The 26,230-nt window shown below is 38.6% G+C and overlaps 1 protein-coding gene across 3 annotated transcripts in view; it reads right to left on the reverse strand.

The window, feature by feature from the left end:
• Positions 1-26,230, reverse strand: part of MEI4 (meiotic double-stranded break formation protein 4) — a 156,346-nt gene that overhangs the window by 23,992 nt on the left and 106,124 nt on the right. The window contains exon 4 of one of the 3 annotated variants that reach the window (XM_079781442.1): positions 23,640-23,765. The exons of 1 other annotated variant lie outside the window; for it this stretch is intronic. In XM_079781442.1, coding sequence (XP_079637568.1) covers positions 23,640-23,765 — 126 coding nt within the window. Of the gene's footprint in view, positions 1-23,639; positions 23,772-26,230 lie in introns of all 3 variants that reach the window. One more of the 3 variants, XM_079781441.1, reaches the window with a different exon arrangement.

The following is a 26,230-nucleotide window of genomic DNA, read 5'->3' on the forward strand; positions in this document are numbered from 1 at the left end:
CAAAGCAGTGATATACCAAATTATACCAGTAGGCATTCTTCTTCACCATCTAGCATGACAGTAGAAACAAAAGTAAAAAAAAAACAAACACAAAATGAAAAAAATGCCTTGATGGAACAGTAAAAGTTATTAATTTTAATAAATAGCAATTCTGAGTGCACCTTTTTTTAACAGTCTACATGACAAAATTAGAAATATGCATGAAGTGTTTCTGCTACATGCTTAAGTATGATGGTTTCAGACAAAAAATTACTTGGGTGTATGAGTTGCAAGCCGACCTAATTTCTTTTTGCATGGAATACCATTTTACTTGGAAGAATCTATACTAATAATACTAATAAAAGGGTAATATGCTAATTAGACTGGATAGACCAGAAGTCTTCCGACATTCTTCTGGACAAAGCCATGGTGGTGGGGGCTGAGGTAGAGGTGGTTAGGGGCAATCAGGCCAGTAGGTAGAGCGGTTAGGGGTGATCAAGCTGGCAGGGGGAAGCAGTTAGGAGTGATCAGGCAGGCAGGCAGGTGAGTGGTTAGGGGCGATCAGACAGGTAGGCAGAGGGGTTAGGGGCGATCAGGCAGGCAGGCAGGTGAGCGGTTAGGAGCCAGCAGTCCTAAACCAGTAGTCGGCCATCCCCCGAGGGGTCCCAGATTGGAGAGGGTGCAGGCCAGGCCGAGGGACACCCCCCCCCCCCACCCCGTGCATGAATTTCGTGCACTGGGCCTCTACTAGTTAATAAAAACAAATTATGAATAAAGAAATTATGAATAAAGTGAGACTATCATTGAAAAAACACACACCCCAAATTGCAATATTTGTTACTGATGATAAATTCAAGCTTCCAAGCAAAAATGAGAAGTTTGATAAACTTGTATCCACCACAGTAAGCTGGAAAGTTTTCTAATATTTAATAACTTTTCTGACCAGATCAGTGGTAATATTGAGAGATAAATATATGTATATATGTTACATATGTATTTAATATTATATAATGAAATGTGTGATCATTTAGAAAATACATATAGCTCAGTGAGCCAAAATTTTTCAAATGACTAATTCATGGGTAAAAGATTCATTCAAAATGGATTTAAGAGAACAGAAGAGTATGAAAAATTCATTGTATGGATTCAAATTGGTTGACATCAAGAACAAACACTTTTGGTGTTTCTCATCTTTCTTGCTCATGTTCTTCCCCATTTAGAATGATTTAGAATCCTCAATTAACTTATCCCCTCTCTCCCATTTATGCTTTTCTCCCATCTTCTGTGTCTCTATATTCTTCTAATTCTTTAAGGTCTATCAAATCTTGCATATAGGAGACACTACAAATATGTACTGATTTGTGTTAAATTAAAATACATTACAAGCCAAGTCTTTCAAATCTCACCTTACTCAAGAAAAAAACGATTTATTGCCCATTTCCCATAAGGTACTGCGTATTAAGAGGTGCATGTAATACACTTTGCTCCCAGAGGACAAAAAGCTTCTTGCACACTCTCTACTTGGAAATTCCCCAGGACAGCCCAATCCCTGTGGTGTCTTACTGCACAGTCAGCAGCATTTAGGTGAAGCCAAGAGTTATATGCTGGCGGTATATACCTCACTGCTCAGGAAGGCTGTAAGCCCTCTGAATGCTTGCTTGACAGGTTCTAGCATAATGAAGAGTTTACTTGCTTCCCTATCCACAGTTTAAACATGAACATTTAAAGAGTATTTAATTGTTGTCCTTTTATAAAAGGTTTTTCATTTAGCTGTGTCCTATATTGATTCAAAAGAAAAATATGCTTTATACATAATACTGTTATCAACGAATTAGTTGGCTCTACTGAATGAGAAGGGCTTACTCCTCTTTTCTATAAAATCTTTAAAAAATGTTAGCAACTTGGATAACACATAAGCATCTTCAAAATGCGCTAATAATACCTACTAAAAATGCTAATAGCAACAGCCTTTTGACTACTTGACCACAGTGAGTGGCTCTTTTTCTGCTTTGTGAAACTCGAACATCTAATTTAGAACACTGCATATAGAAAACACTAAAAACACTTCTTGATTTAACTTACTGTTAAATTCTAAGACGCATAATCCACAAGCCAAACCTAAACCTGTCACTAAACTGAAGTTATTCAGAAAATATTAGCTTCTTTTCAAGAAGGAGGAAGTGTTCTGCCAACTTTTTCTGAGTCAAAATACATTTTAAAAGTTTTATTCCTATGTTTTATAGCTTGCATATTTTAAGTAATAGTTGTCCTTAGGATAATTATGACACCATTTGAAGCAAGATACAAGATTTAATTTATGTATTTTTATTTTCAAAGCTTTTCTTTAACACTTGCCACATCCCATCAACTTCTGAGGCTTTCTGACAGGGGAGCTGAGGCTCAGCTTTCTAACGAGGGACATTTTAATCACCAGAGCCAAGCAACCAAGCTCAGAAGGCATTTTATTTGCACAGAAAAAAAACAAAGCAGTGTAATATTCAAGTTAAGGAGAGAACTTGATTAACACTCTAAGAATGGAACTGTATTACATATTTGGGTCCTTACTCTCCCCCTCCTATGTATAAATCCTAGATGTTTAATTAAAAACAAAAACAAAAACCTGGGCCCATATACAAATAAGCAAGTTATATTATGTCTAGGCCATTAAAGGTCTAATCAGACACCATGCAATAATAATACAAGTTCACTGTTTTTGAAGCTATCAGTATTTTCTTTTTCAAATCCCTGCTTTCAACTTCTATGGGTGCTATTCAGTGAATTTTTCAAAGGCTGAATGAAATAGAACATATAGCATAGTTATCTCCTCAGAAGCTTAGCCATATTGTACATATTTAAGATGAAAATAGAATACAACTTTTTACCAAATTCTGCCACTGCTTTCACATTTTAATGTTAGATGTGCTCATCGGAAAAGGGTTTACAATCAATCTGCCACATGAGATGCATGTTTATGGAAACACTGCCTCAAATGTTAATGTAATCCTGTGTCAAATAGCAGTTCCACCAAAAAGTGTCAGACTCTTAGGAATACACATGCGCTGACCGGGAATCGGAGGTTTTCCCGCACTGTACGGAGGGAGAATCACATGAAATGGTCGCTTTGGCATGCCAGGCACAACCGAGTCCCTCGTCTACTCCGTACTACACACTACAGCTCTACAGTCACCAGACTGTGCCAGGGAGAGGCCTTGCTTCATAAATAAGTTTGCGGTTCTCACTTTTCCTTATTTGCATTTTTTGAACATCTAAGCACTTTCAAGAAAACATACAAAAATATATGAATATCAGTATAAAAATCCCTAAGCCATAGGTTATGGTGAAAGTCAAAACCTCCAAGGAGAGCATTAGCACTAACACTGAACGTGTTTTTCCCCGAGTGACAGGAATGCAGCTCTGATGGGTCAGCCCACCCTTCTTACACCCCCAGGCACCGCACTGTGCCATCACACTCCCAGCTGACCCGAAATGTTTCCCTAAGTCCTAGGATCACTCAGCAGATGTAAACCCTTCCTTTTCTGTGAGATTGTCAGGGGAGTGCCCAGCCACCTTATTTTTTTCTTAAATCTTTTTGGACTTGCTCTTTCCATTAAAATATTTACATTTGTTCTCTATATAAATCTAAATATTTGAAATAGCATGCAAATCTGTTCAACAATTATTTTATGCATATATTCATTCAAAATACTTACTAATGACCTACTTTGGTCTGGATTACTCTTCACAATGAAACTGTAAATGTCCCATGTGCCTCATTCCCCAGGACATTTCAGCACCACACTTGCCTCACGGTGAGAGCTCAATGTATGTTAGGTTAATAATGATGGGCAACAACATAGTTTGAAAGTAGCTACAGTTCATATTCAAAATAACATGGCTAATAAATGAGAAAAGAAGTATTATAGTATTCTAATTAGCACTGCAAAAAATCATAATTATCGATAAGACTACCTTCTGCCTCTGAAACCTGGCTGTGCACTTAAGTGTGGCAACTGCAGAATGTCCTTGAGAGAGGGGGCCTGAGCTATGGCACTCTAGTTGGAAAGGAGGTGGCGCAATATGGCAGAAGGTCTGAGTATGCCACGTCACCACCACAAAGCTCACCTTCCCAGAGATCCTGGCGGAGTTGAGCCTGTTGCACACAACAGGGGCCTTAATAATACACCTTCATACCACCTTTCTTCTCTACTTTTAATCCAAAGAATTATCATTCTTTTATCAATTTATTGAGATTCTGTGTGCCTAGCACTTTGTAGGCACTGATCAAAACGCCAGGCATCTGTCTCTCAGGCCCCTTTCCTTTGACTTTACATGCCGCTGTCATCTTAAATAATTCCTATGGCCCTAGGATGAACCATCTAAGGCCCTGACAGACGATTTCTTGGCCTAGTTAACTGCAGTGAAGCTCACACCTCCTCCATAACCGACAGCTAGAAGTGCTCAGTTCTAAAATCCGAAACTCTAAACTTCCACGCCCACCATAGCTTTTCTTTTTTTTCTTTCTTCCAGTCCCCGAACTTGTCACTGGGCACCTCTAGGCCATCCAGAACGCCTCCATCACTGTTAATTGCTTTTGTTTTCTTCCCCTAGGTTTATTACGATGTAATTGACATATAGCTTTATAGTGTCAAGTGTTTAGCATGATTTGATATGTATATATATTGTGAAATGATTACCACAATAAGTTTATTTACTATCATCACTTCACATATTACAAAGGCTTTTTCTTATAAGAACTTTTAAGGTCTACTCTCTTAGCAACTTTCAAATAAAAAATGTAGTATTGCTAACTATAGTCACCATACTTTACAATTCATCCCCAGAATTTATCTTATAACTAGAAATTTGTACCTCTTGAGCTCCTTCACCCTTTTCCCAAACCCCTACCACCACCTCTGGAAACCACCAATTTGAGTGCAGTTTTAGATTCCTCGTATAAGCGAGATCATACAGTATTTGTCTCTCTCTGTCTGACTTATTTCACACAGTATAATGCTTTCAAGGTTCAACCATATTACACATGGCAATATTTCATTTTTTATGGCTAAATGGTATTCCATTATATGTGTTATATGTATGTATCTATGCACCACATTTTCTTTATCCATTCATTCATAGATGGACACAGATTGTTTCCATGTCTTGGCTATTGTGAATAATACTGCAATCAACATGGGAGTGCAGGTATCTCTTCAAGATCCTGATTTCATTTCCTTTGGGTATATACCCAGGATAGGAATGGCTGGATCCTATAATAGTTCTATTTTTATTTTTTTTTGAGGAACTCCCATACTGTATTCCATAGTAGCTGCACCAATTTACATTTCCACCAACAGTACAAAAGGGCTCCCTTTTCTTCACATCCTCACCAACATTTGTTAGCCCCGTCTTTTTTTTTCCTCTAATGTTTTTAAAAATTGATTTGAGAGAGAGAGAGACATCTGTAAGCTGCCTCCTGCATGCCCACTACTGGGGATTGAGCCTGCAACCCGGGCATGTACCCTGACCATGAATTGAACCGGCGACCTCTGGGTGCATGGGACAACTGAGCCACACTGATCAGGCTCTCGTGACTCTTTACTGATAGCCATCACCCAGGCCTGAGGTGATATCTCATCATGATTTTGATTTATCTTTCCCTTATAATTAGTGATGTTGAACACTTTTTCATGTATCCATTGGCCATTTTTATGTCTTTGGAAAAATGTCTATGCAGCCCCTGCCCCCATTCTTTGATTGGATTTTTTTTCAAGTTGTATGAGTTCTATACATATTTTGAATATTAACTCCGTATTTTATATAAATGATGATTTACAAATATTTTCTCCTATTCCATATGTTTCCTTTATATTTTGTTGCTATGCAGAAACTTTTTACTTTGTAATCCCACTTCCTTATTTTTGCTTTCTTTGCTTTTGGTGTCGATCCATTTCTTTCTATTCCTTCAGTATGTGCTTTTTAAAGTACAAAGTATGTGCCTTGCATATCCTTTAATTTCTTTAAAAAATATGAAGAGCCACATATTAGTCTTTTTCCTTGAAGTCATTCTTTTTATCAAATGATGTCTGTATAAAGTGGACATGTAAGGAGATGTAGATTCCAATGTTCTTTTCATTCATTTTCTTCTTTTAAATTCTGAGGGAATCACAGTTTAGAAAACAAGTGGTGGGTGTTTCAGAGTCAGTGATAGTTGATGATTATGGGGTATTTCATTTCTATTTAAAGTGAAAAATCCTCATTTATAAACACACTTAGTTTTTTCATAGGTGAGTTAGAGAAATAGAAAAATGGTAAGACATTGTCACTAACCTTGGCACATTCAAAGAAAAAGACATGCAAATAATACCGAATTATAATTATTTCCTATAAAATGTGTTACTATCAATCATACAAAGATAGCAGTAAGAAGGATATGGGAGTTCCTTGCCCATGGTGATTAGAAAAGACTTCACAGAAGGCATTAGGTTTTAACTGCATCAGAAAATTGTTCAGAACAAATTTGATTTTACTTGCCACAGAAAGAAAAAAAATCAGGAAGAGACATATTATTAAAATACATTTGGAATTTTCTCATGATACGGAAGTGATTCTGATGATTTCTATTATTACTGACAGAACTTTATCATGACAGCCAATAAAACTGTAGTTATACATTCTTAGGGAAAAAAGCAAGAATTAATCATATTTAACTGACATTTTATTGCTAGCACAGCCAAATACAGAGGAAATAATTGGCTTTATTTCCCATACTTACTGAAAACTTCTCCAGTTAATTATAACCTAAGCACAGAGTGGTTGTGACAGCAACTGTACACCTGACTCCTCCACAGCTGTTTGCTCCTGTATGTGCACAATGAATTCATGTGCCCTTGCAGAACTTGTAGAGAGAGCACCACAGATTCTTTTATTTAAGCTCATTTTTCATTAATTCACCAAAATAAGTGAATAAGGAAATGTTCCCTCACTCCTTTCCATTGCGGGTAAGAGCACAGCACCCTTAAAAATGACAGGAATTCTGCCCTAGTTGGTTTTGCTCAGTGGATAGAGCATCTGCATGTGGACTGAAGGGTCCTGGGTTAGATTCTGGTCAAGGGCACATATTAAGTTGCAGGCTCACCCTGATTGGGGTGTGTGTGGGAGGCAATCAATTGATGTGTCTCTCTCTCAAGTAGATGTTTCTCCTCCTCCCTTCCAAGTTCTTTAAAAATCAATGGGAAAATATCCTTGGGTGAGGATTAACAATAACAACAAAAAGGAATTCTTATTAAAAATTACTTCACCAAGAGTCCTCCAGTTCCTCATTAAAGTATCTATGAGCACAAAAGAAACTCTTAAGCAGGAGGCTGATTGAGCTGGATTGAGAAACATAATCCATAGCCTTCCCTGCTCTCTGCCTCAATTCTCCTGTACTTGCCAACCCACAGGATGGGGGGTCCAGGAGCACACTAATGCTGTGTATAGGACAAGTTGAAGCAAAAGGTCTAGAAATTGGCAACGCTTAGCATTCTGGTGTTACTATATCCCACATGCTCATCAAAGCACTCTGGCCTGGGATACACAGGGTTCCATGTCAGGGCCATGAGAAAAGCACTGAACACAGGTGCCACAGTCTGCTCTCCAGCAGAGGAATGGGATGGGGGTTTTCTGTCACCTCAGTACACAATGACCAGGGCTAATAGACATGGCATTTGTGGGGAAATCCCAGTCAGATCCAATGGTAATTTTCTCATTACTTCATACGGGAAAAGGAAAAGTCAATTAAACAAACAGAAATATAGACCCCATGAGAAACAGTAAGGCGACACAGAGAAGAAATAATATCCTAAATACAAGGAGGAAGAGCAAGACTGGAAATGACTTACTAAAGAAACTAGAATAAGTAGAGAGAAGATGGTTAAACAAGTTCAACGGCATGAAAGGGTACATGTTCATTATAAGAAGGTAAAAGCCAATGAAAGATAAAAAGACAACATACTGAATTATAAAAAGCATAGAGTGAAATGAAAATGTAATATGGTGAAATGAGGACAAATTCCAAAAGGAAAACTGAAATCCACACTGAAGATAATAAACTGATGAAGCAACATTACAGGAAACTGATTAAATAATGAAGGAAGAACTTGAGAAGTTTGCTTTCCATGTAATGGGTAAGGACAAAGAGAAGGGCTGAACTGTCTGGAAAATGAGGACCATCTTTGGGCGTGAGAAGTAATAAGAAAGACTGATACAAAGAGATGCTCTGTCCCAGTGCTGAAGCTGTCCCATCAGAATTGCCAATCCTGGCTGACCAACATTGTGGCTACTTCTACACAGGACAGAACAAAGGCTGCGGCCTATACACGGTGGGATTTTGGAACTGAGCACCCACTTAAGGCTGGGCCATCCACATCTCCTCTCCATTAGTAGGTGAACTAGGAAAACAAAACGAAGCTCAAAGAGTAAGAGTGTGAATTCTTCTTGCCTGCTTCACTTGATTCCCAGTGGATAGGAAAAAAGGAAAAAGTCTTTCTGTAAATTTGAATCATAAACCTACCCTCACAGGTTGGAGATTAAGTTCACATATACTTTAAAATTTATATAGACTATATTATTCCTTGTAGGTTAAGTAGTCATAAGTCCTAAAGCCATTGGTACGTGATGTTTTTTTCCAGGAGGCTATGGAAAGAGTGGAGATCATGGACTCCGTTTCATTTTCTATTATCAATATAATATAATATATATTATAGTAAATCCATATAAAGTAAATATAAAATAAAATATAAAACCATTGCCTTTAACTTCTTTCTTCACGTGGCAGAAATTGGGGTTTGGATGTAGGCATGGTCACAGCTATAAATATAACATTAAATGCACTCTCATATATATGCACTGCATAATTTAAATTTTGGAATAAAAATGTATCAAATTACTGATTTATATGTATTTAATGTTTTGTATTCACCCCATCATTCTTTAACAAAAGGTTTCAATTTGCAATGCAAACTTCTGAATTAATAAGCAGAAATTTAGAGAGCTGAGAAAATTTAATCAATTTTATGGAGAAACAAATTGTCTATATCTTCAAGATGGAGAAAATTAACCCCAATTCATCACGCATTGAAGAAAGGCTTCTGTTATGTTTTGAAGGCTTTGAAAGATAATTTACTGCAACCTTTCAATGTACATAGAGAGCCTCTGTTTGCAGGTATAAAAATGATCAGGAATTCCAAATCTAAATTTTAGAACATGCTTTATCATCATGAACTCTACTTTTAAAGAATTAATATCATGATTCTAAAAGCTATAGATAATGATAGTGTCAAGAGAAAGACAAACATAAACAAATTCATGAGCCACTCAAACAAGCATCAGTGATGTCAGCATGCTCTGTGTGGGCATCTGTCTCTATAACCCTTGAGAAACTCTTCAAACTAAAGTGGTAAAATGGCCCAAAAAGTGGAGTGATCATGATGCAGTCTGTTTGAAGAGTTCCCATAAAACACATGTTGGATTGGCTGCCTCTCTAAGTCTTTGATTCAACTGCCTAAGAATTAAAAATTATACATCCACCAAACAGTAACTGCATCTGATTTTAGAATTATGTTCAGTGGAATAGATTTTCCACAGCCACTCAACTAGTTAATGAAGCTAGAACAGAACCCAGAGCTTCCAACTGGCACTGTGTTCTCTTTCCACCCATTTTACCAATTTTATTATATCTCTGCCTTCAACTATGATCAAATCATGAGTAAATTAATGATTACTTAATGTCAGCCCATTTTTAAGAAATAATACATTCATTTTTCTATTTTGAATTGCACTGTCATATCTTCTTCAGGTATAGGTTCTGGACTTAGAACACAGAGACCGGTATAATGCTCACAAGTACATAGAAATGTATGGCCTTTAGTGATAATTCAGCCAGGTCTTTATCTTTGATACATTGATCATGCCCTCTAGATAGAGATTGAAATGGTTATTTGAACCACTTGTTCTTTAACATATTTTTTATTTTATTGTTTAAAGTATTACATATAGTATTACATATGTCTCCTTTTCCCCCCATCGACCTTCCCCCGGCCACCCCCACGCCCACCCCCCCAAAAACATGCCCTCACCCCCCTAGTGTCTGTGTGCATTGGTTATGCTTATATGAATGCATACAAGTCCTTTGGTTGATCTCTTACCCTCTCACTGAAGTTTGACAGTCTGTTTGATGCTTCTCTTTCTCTGTATCTATTTTTATTCATCAGTTTATGATGTTCATTATAGTCCACAAATGAGTGAAGTCATGTGATATTTATCTTTCTCTTTCTGGTTTATTTCACTTAGCATAATGCTCTCTAGATCCGTCCATGCTGTTGTGAATGATAAGAGTTCTTTTTTATAGCAGTGTAGTATTCCATTGTGTAGATGTACCACAGTTTTTTTAATCCATTCATCTGCTGATGGGCACTTAGGTTGTTTCCAAATCTTAACTATTGTAAATTGTGCTGCTATGAACATAGGGGTGAATATGTCCTTTCTGATGGGTGTTTCTGGTATCTTGGGATATATTCCTAGAAATGGGATTACTAGGTCAAATGGGAGTTGCATTTTTAATTTTTTTAGGAAACTCCATACTGTTCTCCACAGTGGCTGCACCAGTCTCCATTCCCACCAGCAGTGCATGAGGGTTCCTTTTTCTCCACATCCTTGCCAGCACTTGTCATTTGTTGATGATAGCCATTCTGACAGGTATAAGATGGTACCTCATTGTCGTTTTGATTTGCATCTCTCAGATGATTAGCAACGTAGAGCATGTTTTCATATGTCTCTTGGCCTTCTGTATGTCAACTTTTGAAAAGTGTCTATTTAGGTCCTTTGCCCATTTTTTGATTGTATTGTTTATCTTCTTTTAAGATGTATGAGTTTCCTATAAATTTTGGAGATTAGGTCCTTATTGGATATAACATTGGAAAATATGTTCTCCCATGTAGTGGGCTTTCTTGTTGTTTTGTTGATGGTTTCTTTTGCTGTGCAAAAGCTTTTTATTTTGATGTAGTACCATTTGTTTATTTTCTCTTTAATTTCCATTGCCCTAGGAGCTGTATCGATAAAGATATTGCTAAGACATATGTCTGATACTTTGCTGCCTATGGATTCTTCTAAGATTTTTATGGTTTCCCGTCTTACGTTTAAGTCCTTTATCCATTTTGAGTTTATGTTTGTGTATGGTGTAAGTTGGTGGTCTAGTTTCATTTTTTTGCATGTATCTGACCAATTTTCCCAGCACCATTTATTGAAGAGACTGTCTTGATTAGACTGTATGCTCTTGCCTCCTTTGTCAAATATTAATTGAGCATAATGGCTTGGGTCAATTTCTGGGTCTTTAACATATTTTTAAAAGAATAGTTTGCCTACATTTTTATAGCTTTCTCCTTAGTTGGATTTTCTCAACAAGCCTCTATGGCTTTGGATTGAAACAGGAAAAGAGTAATTAAAATTACTAAACGTTTAATGAGAATTATATAATAGAGAAAATTTTGCAAAATAAGGCATCTTGATCTAAAGAAAATTTTCTTTTATACATAAATAATACAAAACACTCAGGTATTTATCCAGTGTTAACTTCTCAGCAAAATCTTCTAAGTTGGAGTTGTACTCCTCAGAAATACTCTGATTGTATTTTATTTTAACTGGTCACCATTTACATGGCAATCAACCACAAAACATTTATTTGAAATAAGTACAGTATATAAGCTTCAGTAGGTTTCTAAAAAGCTAAGTAATTCTTTTTTAATCATCACCTCACCCCAGAAACTTAAGACAGTCAATCCTGTGAAACAGCCTTAGAAACAAACAAACAAACCCCACCACCCATGTTGCTTAACGTCTAAGAGAATCAGAATTTATATTTGTTCCCCCACTTCCACCCCCATTCCTCTCCTGCTTTCTTATTTCCTGCCAGGGAGAGTAGGTTTCTCTCAGATCTGAGTTTTCACCATTCATGCTGCTGGTGCACAGTTACATGACCTTGACCACTACTGAAGGGACTAGAAAGAAAACAAAATGAAAACATCACAAGGATTCTTGCCATACTGTCCAGCTCAGAAATGCTGCATTCCCTGTCCACCTGCCAGAAAGACAGGTTCCTGTCCAAGCTTTTGCTGAACTCAAGTACTGTAGTGAGAGTGAGGCTGATCTTAGATCAAATCCCAGAGATAAAAGAAAGGAAAAATGGAAACATACCCCATATGATATTTTTGTTCAGATTTTGTCCTCAACAATTCATACTTTAAATTTTTTTTTTTTTATTACAGAGTCCTCAGGTAGTTGCTTTTTATATTTTTTTCTTCAATATTTTTTAGTTTAATCAGTGGGAGAGAGAGAGATTGTAGTGGCTTATTCTGTTTTATCCAGCATCCTAAAGTCACATTTTGTTTTTTGAATGTTAAGAATTTTAAGTTTTATTATACGAAAGTAAAGTCAGAAAGCAAGCCTAATTTATTTTATGGCCTCCGATGACAAACCTTTCAACCCTCGCCAGATGCTACCTGCCTTAGCCACACAAGGAAATTCAGACATCACCACCAGACTAATTCTGGTACCTCTTCAAAGTGTTTCTTAGAATTTTGTCCAAGATTGATGCTGAGGGGAGATGAACATTATAAACTTGCATTCCTTGAGTAAAACAAAAATCTTTGCTGTTACTCATGCCTGGTTTCTATAGAGCATGGTTTAGAAACCATCATTCATAATGATGGAAACAATAATTGAAACATAATATCTGGAAAATTGTTCTTGAATATGGTTCTAATGTCATAAATTTTTATAAATGTGTATTAACATCAGTGGAGTGTTCTGTTTTAAGCTTTATATCTTATTGAATAGTAATAAGAGCAGCTAATGGCCATTGGGCACTTACAATGTCAATTTTGCTAATTGCACATACAGATTACTTAATGAGACCCACAAAAATTGTGATAGTACTATTGCTGTCAATATTTTAAGAGAAGAAAATCTGAGGTTTAAAAAGGATTATTATTTTTACTTTATCCTTAAATATTTAAATACTTTTTTCTAAAAGCTAGGGATCTTCTAAAAGTATTACTAAGAACATTATCACACCTAAAAAAGTAATGCCTTAGTATCATCATATATGTACATAGTGTTCGGCTTTCTCCAACTGTCTCATAATTTATTATATTTTATGATTTGTTCAAATCAGGTTATAAATATGATTCATATATAGCAAGAATTGGCAAACTTTTTTTGTAAAGAGCCAGATAGTAAATATTTGATGCTTTGCAGGGCATATGGTCTCTGTTGGAACTACTCAACTCTGTTGTCTTAGTGCAAAAACGGCTACAGACAAGGCATAAATGAATAGGCATGGCTGTGTTTCAATAAAACTTGATTTACAAAAGCAGGTGGCAGGCCAGATTTGACCCAAGGACTACAGTTGCTCAATCCCTGATATATACCAACCAGTTAATATGTCTCTTGAGTCTCTTAAAATACAGGCTCCTTCTTCTGTTCTTTCTCTATGCTCTTCTCATTATAATGCAATCATGTGTTGAAGAAAATGAATTGGTTTCCTGTAAAGTCTAAATTTTTTTAAGGTGTCCCCCAGCCCCCCGCCCCCCTACTCCCCTTCCACCCAGCCCTGCCCTACTCTAGGACTTCACCACACTATTGTCTGTGTCCCTGGGCTATGCATATTTAATATCTTCCCATCGCTCCCTCCCTCCCCTCTGAGATCTGTCAGTCTGTTCCATTCATCCATTTTACCAAGTGTATCCTCATGGTTAATTTAACATGTTCTTCTTTCTGCGTTGCCTATACATTTGTAATTCATTCTAGAGCCTTCTGAGTCCGTTTGTTGACAAAACAGATTACTTCAGAAGTCACCTGGCATTTTAGCCAGACATCTGATTCCAAAGCTCATACTCTTAGGCACAATGATTTATCTTATCCTTTGAGGCTTCTCTTAAAGATATCTAGCCTAACCCTGGTGGGGTGGCTCAGTTGGTTGGATCATCATTCCATACACCAAAAGGTTGCAGGTTTGATTCCCAGTCAGGGTACATACCTAGGTTGTCACTCTCACATTGATGTTTGATACTTTTTTCTCTCTCTTCCTTCCTCTCCCTCTAAAATCAATAAAAAGTCATATCCTCTTATGAGGATTAAAAAAAAATCTAGTCTATATGTGGCAAATGCCCTAGCTAACGTTCACCTTTATTGCTGATTTAGCTCATAGATTTCCTTAATAAGTAGCAGCTTCAAAAAGGCATTCAGCAACGGTAATGTTTTAACCAATCATGTATATTGGGGGATTTTAAGCCTTGTTTAATGCTTACGTAATTTCATTATTTGAATCAAAAACACTGGTAAAGGAAAAGCTTCGCTAATCTAAAACAGAGCTCTTTAGGAGGAATTTCTCCTAAGTTCCTGTTAAATAAAACTAAAACAGGAAAAGCCCACGCTGAGGACTGCTGATCTCCACGTTGTCCACTTGAGCACAGTTTGATGCAAACCTGCTCTCCCTGTGGACTGACTGCTAACTGAGCCAGGCTTCCGAGATCTGCATAGGATCAAAATACGCACTTTCAGAAAGCTTTATGGTTCCTCTCTCAGCTGAACCAGGTCACCTCTTTCTTGCTCAGAGCTATGACTATTTTTCTCTTTATCTTATTACAAAATGCTTATTTTATGGCTATATTTCGCCTGGCTATAGAAAATTAGTTTACTTTAAAGAAAGTATATACAAACTCATTCCAGATTCAGAATCTTTAATTTGCATGTTCTATTTTAATATATGAGTTGCTTAGCTTTTATTTTATTTAATAAGTTAAACAGATATCTGAAAAGTTAACTTTACCTGGTGATGAACTCCATTTTCCCACAAAATCACAAACACCTGATATTGTTCTCAAGTTAACTTTAAAAATAATTATGTCAATATAATCAGTAAATCATGAAACTACTTACTGTTTTGTAATTTTGCATTCCCCTGGTACTGCTGAGGTTGAGCATCATTCAAGTTAACTTTTGTTTTGTGTTTCCTCTTCTATTAAACTGCCTTTTCACTGCATTAGCTATTTTTCTATTGGATTGTTTTTCTCTTTTTCTTATCAATGTGTAGTTCATTATGCAATACTAGAGGCCCAGTGCATGAAATTTGTGCACGGTGTGTGTGTGTGTGTGTGTGTGTGTGGGGGGGGGGGGGGGGGGGGGGATGTCCCTCAGCCCAGCCTGCACCCTCTCCAATCTGGGACCCAACGTCCCTCTCACATCCAGGACTGCTGACTCCCAACCACTTGCCTGCCTGCCTGCCTGATTGTCTCTAACCACTCCCCTGACAGCCTGGTCACCTCTAACTGCCCTCCCCTGCCGGCCTGTTACCTCCCAACTGCCCTCCCCTGCAGGCATGGACCGCTCCCAACTGCCCTCCCTTGCCGGCCTGGTTGCCTCCAACTGCCCTCCCCTGCAGGCCTGGTACCCCCGCAACTGCCCTCCCTTGCAAGCCTGGTTGCCCCAAACTTCCCTCCCCTGTAGGCCTGGTACCCCCCCAACTGCCCTCCCTTGCAAGCCTGGTTGCCCCAAACTGCCCTCCCCTGTAGGCCTGGTCCCCCCTAACTGTCCTCCCCTGCAGGCCTGGTTGCCCCCAACTGCCCTCCCCTGCTGGCCACCTTGTGTCCACATGGGGGCGGCCATCTTGTGTGTTGGAGTGATGGTTAATTTGCATATTACCTCTTTATTATATAGGATTATTATATAGGATTGGTATTAAACTTGTATTTGTTATAAGTTATATACATTTTTGAGGAAAATACCTTACACTTATTCACCATACCAAGAATTGAAATACACCTTCTTAAAGAAATTTTCTTTTTAATTTGACTTGGTTATACAAACATGCTCCTAGCATACTGAGGCCTCAGGAACTTGACAGCAAGTTGGGAGGAAGAAGATGAAGCTGGTGGTACTGGGAATAGGCCCCAGGAGAAAGAAAAGGAGGCTGATGCTAGGCCTATATCCTCCTCAAGTGGACCTCCTGCTAGTTGTTATTGGAAGGAATTTCATCTATTGAATGTCCTCAGTAGAAAATTCCTAGCTAAAGAATTACTTATACCAAATAGACTTAATCTAGGAGACATTTCTCCATGAACATGGCCATATAAGCTGTAAAATTATCTAGCTTATAAAATGGAGATCTGTAACAACTTCAGTCTCTCACTGTGTGAAAAGTGCAACAAAAGTCTCATTTGGGGACCACATGCCTTTTTTGAGGACAGAGATACATTTCTCAAAACTAGGACCTTGAGAACCACACAGGATGTCCCGCATCTCTTTCTACTTCCTCTGTGCCCGTTGATTGCCTATCTCTTTGAAATTAGTAGTAAAGGTGATATAGAATAAGATCTCTGATTCACAGGGTTCAATCCAAATGTGAGTTTGCTCAGTGTCTGCAACTATTTTGTCAGGGCTAAGCCTCAACCCCCGACTAACCCGCTATATTATTTACTTTGTGCCTTGTTCTGGTCTTTCTCCTATCTGATTTTACTTGGCATACCATTCATAGAAACTTTCTATTGATTTAGGTTCTTCCTAAAATGTTATCTTTGCCACCTTCCTACTTATCCTCACCTCAAGGCAACTTGAGGCCCAAATTGGAGCTGGGACTGGAGTTATGTTTCTTTAATATGTATATAAAGATAAACTAAACATTCATGCCCCCTTTTCCAGGTCACCTTTCCACATTAACAAAACATTACTTTTGTTAAAATCTGAAAATAAAATACATGGACAAACCAGCTTTCAGTAGTATAAAATTTTATCAATGCCTGATCATAAAGCTGATTCTTTGAAAATCACACAACTTATTATTTTTAATCCTTAAGGAGTGAGGATATTTTTTTCCATTGATTTTTCTCAGAGAGAGTAGAAGGGAGGGGTGAGGGGGCCAGAGAGAAAGAAAAACTTTGATGTGAGAGAGAGACATCAATTGGTTGCCTCCTACCCCCCCCACCCCCCCAACCAGGGCTGGGGATAGAACCTGCAACCTAGGTACTCACCCTTGACCAGGAATTGAACCCGCAACCCTCCAGTGCACAGGCTGACACTCTAAGCACTGAACTATGCTGGCCAGGGCAAAAACTGTAAAGTTATTAAAAAAATTCTTACACACAAAGCAGAATTTACTAAAAATATGTCTTTTTTCTTTTACATAAAGACTGGCGTTCCCGTTGCAGGAAAAATCCTGCAATAGGGTTTCCTGTTGCACTCTACCCGCCCCGCCTCCGCTCCTCCCTTGTCCCCTGGCCCGCCTTCTCCGCCAGCCTGCCCTGCTCTCCTTCCTTCTCCCCCGGCCCTGCCTCCGCTCCTCCCTTCTCTCCCCCCACCCCTGGCTTGCTTGCTTCTCTGCAGCTTTGCTCCCTTCAGCATCTCTTGGCTTCTTTCTAAGCTGTCTTGATATGCAAATTAGCCGCCATCTTTGTTGGGGTAATTTGCATACTCGTCCTGATTGGTTGGTGGGCGTGGCTTGGCTGGTGGGCATGGCTTGGACGTAGCGAAGGTGCGGTCAATTTGCATATTTGTCTATTATTAGGTAGGACTAGAAGCCTGGTGCACGAAATTCATGCATTCAGGAGAGGGGTGTCCCTCAGCCCGGCCTGTGCCCTCTCGCAGTCCGGGAGCCCTTGGGGGAAGTCCGACTGACAGCTTGGGCCGGCTCCCAGCCAGCAGTCAAACATCCTTAGCACTGCCGTGGAGGCAGGAGAGGCTCCCACAACCACCACTGCGCTCACCAGCCATGAGCCTGGTTTCTGGCTGAGTGGTGCTCTCCCTGTGGGAGCACACTGACTACCAGGGGGCAGCTCCTGCGTTGAGTGTCTGCCCTCTGGTGGTCAGTGCACGTCATAGAGACCGGCCATTCTGCCCTTCGGTCTATTTGCATATTAGCCTTTTATTATATAGGATGTTCAGCCCATGGATGCTCTGTAATTATTTATTTACTGACTGTCTTTTCCTAGATATGGAAGCTGCTTGCATTCTATCTAAATATAGGAAGAAAGCCACTTAAGGAAGGAGTTACTCATAAAATTTTCCAACACAATGTCCCAGTGGCATAATGATTGGGAAATTAAAATCAATGTCTTGATTTTGTTCTCAGTTTTGAACAGCCAAAGAAGGCGGGCCTTCAGAAAATCAATATGTCCGCACTCTATGGAATCCTACAGGAGCCACTTTTTCAAAATTATTCCCAAAATAAATAGGAAACCAAGGTGATTCTGTCACAAGATGGTAAATATACAATAATCATGAAGAGGAAATTCTGTCACTCCAAAAATAATGATAGCTACAAACTCTTAATTTAAATCAATTGATAAAAACTCCAGGTGGAGAAATACAAATCACATATTTGTCAAGATACTTGGAAAGTTTTATCCTCAGCATTATATAAACGATTTTTCAACATCCAAGAAAACAGCATTTAAATAAACACAGCTATAGAAAAAGATGATAAGAGGATACAAACACTCTTTCTCAAAAAACTGGTTAATAGTTACCTATTTTAAATGTAAAAAAATATGTAAAAGCCTTGGAAGAGTATGAAATGTTTAGAATAGTGTTTAACAGCTTTAATATATATTATTTTTATGTTGAAAGTTCCTATTTTTACTCTTATTATTCATGTTTTCTTTTAACATACTTATAATAGCTATGTTGGTACTTGCATGCTAATTCCATTATTTCTGTCATTTTTGGTTTTATTTTTCATTAACTGATTATTTTTCTCATGCTTATGATTTTGCACATTCTTGCTTCTTCGCATATACTTTCTGAATGGCTGATAGACATGAAAGACATCATGTTGTTGAAGTTCTATATTGTGTTGTTCCTGCAGGCAGTTAATTTAGCTGTGAATCGGCAAGATCCTCTTAGGGCTTCTTTATAAGCTTTGCTAGAATCCATGCAGCACAGCCTTTATCCTAGGACTATAAATTACCGTGCTGCTAAGGTGTAACCTTTTGGGGTCTCTATTGACTGCCCAGAGTATTAAATAAGGTCTTGCCAATATGACTGGGTAGAATTAAGGTGGCCCCAAGCACTGTGTGAGCTCTGGCCATAGTTCAGCTCACAGCTTCTTTGTAGTTCTTTTCTGAGTAGATTTTCTTCATTTGCCCTCATGAAGTGTCCTACATACATGCAACTTAGTATTCAATAAATAATCAAGAAAACCTCTGTATACATTTCCTGAGCTATTCCTCTTCAGTTTTCTTCTCTCCATGAGCATGACCTACAAATTCTATCTACATCAGTGCTCCTGAACTCCACCTGTGTCCCTTCCATTGAGGAAAGCTGCTGGGATTTGGCTGGGTTCTATCTGTGCCAGTCCAGGAAGGGCCTTCAACCCCAAAGTCAAGGCAATCATGGCGCTCATGTCACGTTCCCTTATCTACAGAATCACAGTTTTGTACGACCTTTTGTCTTAAAATTCAAATTTATATCTTTGTCCAGATTTTTAGCAATTCACATTGGGAAAGATATTCTGTTAATAGTAAATTATCACAACGTTTTAAAATTCTTTTTCAGAAGTTCTGAGAAATTTTATTTTTTAATTATAATTAGATATTGTTATATACTTTCTCAAAAAATCTTAATATGCAAATTTGGGATACAAGTCACTAATACGATTGAATGCAGTTAATTCGATAAAGTCAACTGAAATCTATATCTTCATGAGTCAGTTTTAGAAAATGGTTAAGTTTTATATCAGAGGTCAAATTGCATAACAATAACCTAAATGTCCAACAATAGACTAAATAAATCAAGGAACATAAATACCATAAAATACTACTGAGTCACTAAAAAAATCACATTTTCTAGTGAGAAAGCAGAATAGAAAACTATGTATTATATGATACAGATCTTTTTGGGGAGCAGAAAACTAAGATATAAGAAAACAAAATGTGAAGTATGATTTTAATATTTATATTTTTATTTATAGATTTTCTGCAAAATCTACATTATATATAAAATATTTATATGTGACAAAAAATTTTAAACCATTTTAATCTGACATTTATAATGGTAATCTAACACACACACATATATATATATATATATATATATATATATATATATATATATATATATTAAACTTGTCTTCTATCCTTGTTTGTATATCTGCCTTTCCTATTCCACTTTACTTTTCTGAGTCCCTGTTCTCTTTCTATGATTTCATGATTGCCATATAGTGATATTTCCCAAATTTCAATGTATGCCCCTCTCCTTTCTCTTGTTTTAATTTCCTATTTATATCTGCCTACATTTAGATTACTTCATCATTTCCTCAAATTAATATATACAAACTCAACTTATGCCATTTACAAACAAGCATTCCTTCCCAGTTACCTAATCCTTCTCAGTGGTAACATTTTCCCCCTCTTAGTTTTACAATATTAATGTTTCTCCTTTCTCCTTCACCTTAAATCTTTCCTTGAGTCCTTTGGATAACACCTCTTATATCCAGTGATTATTTCTATTGCTGCTTGAGGAAGATGTATTGCTTTGAGAGTCCCAAACAAATGGCCTCCCTGTATTCACTTCCTACTCTGACTCCATCTCTTACCAGCATGCTACTAAATAAATCTCTGAGCCTTGTATATGATGGACACCTTGGACTAGAGTGAAAAAATGTAAAACTGTAAAAAGTATTTTCTATACTTCCTTGCTGCTAGGGTTCTGCATAAACTGTTGGTTCAGAAACAAATGCAGTCACAAAAACGTTGTAGTTGAAACTGAATCACAGAGTGAGACAGGTACAGGGCATACATTTGGCGCTTGTACATTATGGCTGGAATGTTTTCTGGACTCTCTGACTGTAGCAGCAGCTTCTTGATTCAGCAGGTAGTGTCCTGGTCATAATGGCAAAGACAGCAATTCCTTTGGTAGCTAAATTCTACTGGGTGATTATGGGAGTCATTCATGAAATAAGACATGTGGTCTCTTCAGCCCTCCCAACAATTTAATAGCTATTCATGCATCCTTTTAGGCATAAATTGTCTGGAGTGAATTTTATTGTCTACTATTAAGAATAACAACTAACCCGGCTGGTTTGGCTCAGTGGTTGAGTGTCAACCTATGAACCAAAAGGTCTGGGTTCAATTCCCAGTCAGGGCACATGCCTAGGTTGTGAGCTCAGTCCCCAGTAGGGGGCATGCATGAGGTAGCCCATTGATGTTTCTATCTCCCCCTTCTTCTCTGAAATCAATTAAAAAATATTTTAAAAAAAGAATACCAACTAAGAGTTTCCTTGTCTTTAAACAACAATTCTAACATCTTGAAGGGTTATTAGAAGAATTGGTAGAGGGACAATTAAGGTAAAGTGTATTAATAGCAGAAACGTAGTTATTGTTCTTGTGTTATTGTTAGCACCATAACAATTAGAGGGCCAGGGTTTGAGATACATCTTCAGCATATGTTCTTTCTGCAATCTTGGTCAAGTTACTTAACTGCTCTAAAATTTGATTTCCTTATAATGTAGGTAAAAAATATAACTACTTCATTCATGAAGTTTTGTGAAAACTAAATGAGAGTATATAACTAATTTTTTTTCTGTATTTTGTTATTCTCCACACAAATAATCTTACTTGATCAGCTATTTCCCACATTACTTCCTATTTTTAAATGCCACAACCTTACCTGTTTTCTCAGAATCCTGGGCACACATTTTTACAAAAACATGCAGTGACTCTATATTCTGTTATCGTCTCCTTTTCAACTTAAAGCCATTTTTCAAGTTGTTCCTTTTTCATGAAGTCTTTGCAGAGACTTGCAACCTACCTTGATCACTTCTTTGATCTTGGAGCTCCTACAAATAGCACTAGGCATTTTGACACTTTGCTTTCTTTTTCTAATTAGTAAAATATGCCTTATTTCTTTCTCAAATTGACTTCTAAGTCCTTGAAATTAGTAGCAATTACATTAAAACATTATCTAACAGAGTTAAGAGAGTTTACCATTTAGTAGTCACTTGAACAAATTGCTGACTAGATGATTTACCATGTCATTCACTGAATTCAATTAGATTATACAGTATTTTTGGCATATGCCATTAAATGTAGTGCAGAGAACTCAGAAGTAAGAACTTGGTTAAAGGTAGTTGAAATTATATACATACATTTTTGTATTCTTAATTTTTTCCTCTTTACCAAAACATTTCTACCAGCCTCTGATTTCCTTTAATTGTACTTAATTCTACCATAGAAACAGCAATAATCTTAAATAAGCTAGCAAAATGAATGCATAATATACTAGTCAACATTACAATATGGGAATGACTGCTGTTCCTTAGACATATCTGTCAGCAGTGATATAAGATATACATATAAATGGGCTTAGAGCACTGGTTTTCAACCTCGGACACATGCTGGAATCACCTGGAGAGGTTTAACCACAGAGACCTCCATTTAATATGAATGGTATATGGCTTGGGAACAAGATGTTTAAATTTAGCCAGACGATTCTCACAAGCAATTAGGAAGAACCACCACTGGTCAGAGGCTATGCTCCACTCAACACCCTCTCCCATCCACTTTCTCTCACTGCTTTGCTTTAGGAACACGCTGCCTCCTTGGAGATTTAAGGCCATTCACCTAAGCATTCCTTTGCTGTCACCAGTGGCACCTTTGGTACATATATATATATATACTAGAGGCCCAGTGCATGATTTAATCATGCACCTGGTGCACCAGCTGGCTGTCTGTCCACCGGTGCCCCAGGCCTTCCGAAAGCCTCCAGCGCGGCGGAGGCTTTCGAAAGGCCTTGCGCCGGCGCAGACAGACAGACAGCTCCCCCCGCTTTGGCTTTTGATCGCGGGGGAGCCAGCTGTCTGTCTGTCCGCCGGTGCCCCAGGCCTTCCGAAAGCCTCCAGCTCCGCGGAGGCTTTCGAAAGGCCTTGCGCCGGCGCAGACAGACAGACAGCTCCCCCGCTTTGGCTTTTGATCGCGGGGGAGCCGGCTGTCTGTCTGTCCGCCAGCGCAAGGCCTTTCGAAAGCCTCCGCCGCTCCCCGCTTTGGCTTTTGATCGCGGGGGAGCCGGCTGTCTGTCTGTCCACCGGTGCCCCAGGCCTTCCGAAAGCCTCCAGCGCGGCGGAGGCTTTCGAAAGGCCTTGCGCCGGCGCAGACAGACAGACAGCTCCCCCGCTTTGGCTTTTGATCGCGGGGGAGCCGGCTGGCTGTCTGTCCGCCGGTGCCCCAGGCCTTCCGAAAGCCTCCAGGGCAGCCATGACACAGACGCTGAGCTCGCGGCGCCACTGGCGCCGCGAGCTCAGCGTCCTGCTGGCCCAATCAGCTACCCCGGCCACCCTGAGTCCCGCCCCCTGCGCCTCCTGCTGGCCCAATCGTGGGCGTAGCGGAGTGATGGTAATTTACATATTACCATTTTATTATGTAGGACAAGTACAGGTAACGGGATGTTATTTTGAAAACTATTTTCTGAAAACAAAAAAGCTTTCTATAATTTCAGTAGGCAGTGATAGTATTCACATGCATAAGAAATGAGGTAATAAGTAAAATATCAGCCTGGCAAGAAGAGAAGGAAGGGGATGGGAAATAAAAGCTATAGTCCTATTAACAATAAAGGAGAGTTACAGTTTCAGTTATAAGTACCTGATTGATGGTATCCAGATCATCAATGAAGCTATTTACTTCTGATAGAAGCAGAGATATTATAGATTTTCTCAACAAGCTGCAACTTCCCAGGGTTACCAGACTCTGAGACACACACTGCTGTACCTGAAACTGAAGATAAAAATGAGTAGGTTTCTACTTTTTATCCAGTCAGGTCAAAATAGATTTAGTGGACATTTTCTAAGGCTTCACTACTGAGCTCCATGCTGTAGGGAGTACAAAAAGTTTCAATGTAATTCTAGGTGAGTCTCAAGCACAATTATGAAATAGATAAGTAATTAAGTAATGAAATTTTATATAGCAGTTCATATTTTTAATTGTATGACAAGGTGCAAAAATTGAAATTTTAGCTGAAGTATCAAGATGATGTAACCATTTAGATGATAGACTACATACAAGAAGAAAAAAGAGATGACAAACGAAGACTCTTAAGCCCGTAGCCACTAAATGGATAGATAAATATAGACAGATATAGAAAAAGGGTGAAAGAGAGAAGTTTGGAGATGTTGTTGGGGAGAGCTACTGGTGTAATATGAGTCCCACTACTATGTGGAGACACTTCTCTAGTCTTCACAAGTCAAAATCTAAGCACTTTAGAGTGAGGAGAAAATAATGAGGGGCTCTAAATTGTCATCCAGAGGCCACAAAAGTACTTACCACTAATAAAATTAAAAGGGAAGTTGGAGACAATAAATTATTTCACATATAGTTATTAGAAGAAAGGCCATTTGATTATTAATCACATTAAATACGGTGTATATAACTCACAGCTGGAAATTCATTAAATATATCCTTTAAAATATCTGGGAGAAAGGAAGCATCAAGGAGAATCTCAAAACCCAGAAACAGCAGCTACCTTGTGATTGTTCTATAAAAGCTTAAAAGCGTAATAAGGAGACATTGCTTATATATATAAAATGATTTATTTATTTAATATTAAATGCCATATGAAACATGTCACTCATATTCTTTAGGGTGAACACTTAATATAGATATTTCTCAAAACGACATTTTTAACCCTCATCCTAGGATATGTTTTTATTGATTTTAGAGAGAGAGAAAGAGAAACATGGATGTGAGACAGAAACACTGATGAGTTGTCTTCCACATGCATTGCACCGGGGATCAAAACTGCAACCTAGGTATGTGCCCTGACCAGGAATTGAATTGCCACCTTTTGACGTACGGGACAATGCTGCAACTAACTGAGCCACTTGGCCAGGGCTCAAATTGACATTTTAAAAATATATTTTAACTTTAAAAGTCAGTCAATATAAAGTTATGGATTATAGAGTTCAAAAGCAATTTTATTATTATTCTGGGCATACATAACTAGCTATTAATAATAGTTTTCTAAATCAACTTAATCATAAAATCGCATCAATTTATTACCATAGAAGTCTAGTTATTTATCTTGTTATTTCTTAAATATATAATTGGTTCAGACACCCTTTGTAATACTCCAGTACTACTTATTATTTTATTTGTACCTGAACAGAAAGGGTACTCTTATCTAAGCTCTAAAAACCTTCTGTTGGGTATTTCGCTACTGCTTTAAATGTTTACTTATCTCCTTTCTCAGTATTTAATTCTTTGTGGCAGAGGTGGGGAACCCCCAGCACCTGGACCCAAAAGGCCCAAAAAATAATTTGGTCTGGCCCTGCCAAGGCATTAGGAGTGAGTTAATGAAATGTTTGACCAGATATAGCAGGCTAATTTTTAAGTTGACAACTTTGTATGGCCCTTGAATAATGTTATAAATATCCAAATGGCCATTGGCAGAAGAAAGGTTCCCCACCCCTGCTTTATGGGATAACTTAAAGTGAAGAAAAAGTTGGGATGCTCACAGTAAAATAAGAGGGACTTTAGTAAATAAGAGGTTTGCAGACTCGGAAGCCCAACACTGTCTGAGTCAAACCCAGCTCCACTACCTATTAACTGTACTAATAACTTAATTAAACTGTTATGTCTCAGTTTGCAAACTAGTGATTGTGACAGCACCTGCTTCCTAAAATTATTGTGCATATTAAGATAGACAATAAAAATGGTTAACACAGTGCCAGGCACCTAGTAAGTGCTCAGTAAGTGTTCAAAGTTATTATAATGTAGAACTAGAGGCCCGTTGCACAAAATTCGTGCAAGGGGTATGTTTGTCCCGCAGCCCAGCCTGCACCATCTCCACCTGGGATCCCTCTCACAATCCAGGACTGCTGGCTCCCAACTGCTCGCTTGCCTGCCTGTCTGATTGCCCCGACCGCTTCTGCCTGCCAGCCTGATCACCCCCTAACCACTCCCCTGCCATCCCCATTACCCCTAACTGTCCTTCCCTGCAGGCCTGGTCGCCCCCAATTGCCCTCCCCTGCTGGCCCAGTCACCCCTAACTGCCCTCCCTTGCCAGCCTGGTTGCCCCTAACTTCCCTCCCCCGCAGGCCTGGTTCCCCCCAACTGCCCTCTCCTGTAGGCCTAGTCCCTCCCAACTGCCCTCCCCTGCAGGCCTGGTCACACATAACTAACTGCCCTCCCCTGCTGGCCTGGTTCCTCCCAACTGCCCTCCTCTGCCGGCCCAGTCA

The sequence above is a fragment of the Cnephaeus nilssonii genome, assembly GCF_951640355.1.
Source record: "Cnephaeus nilssonii genome assembly, chromosome: 9".
NCBI classification, from domain to species: Eukaryota; Metazoa; Chordata; class Mammalia; order Chiroptera; family Vespertilionidae; genus Cnephaeus; species Cnephaeus nilssonii.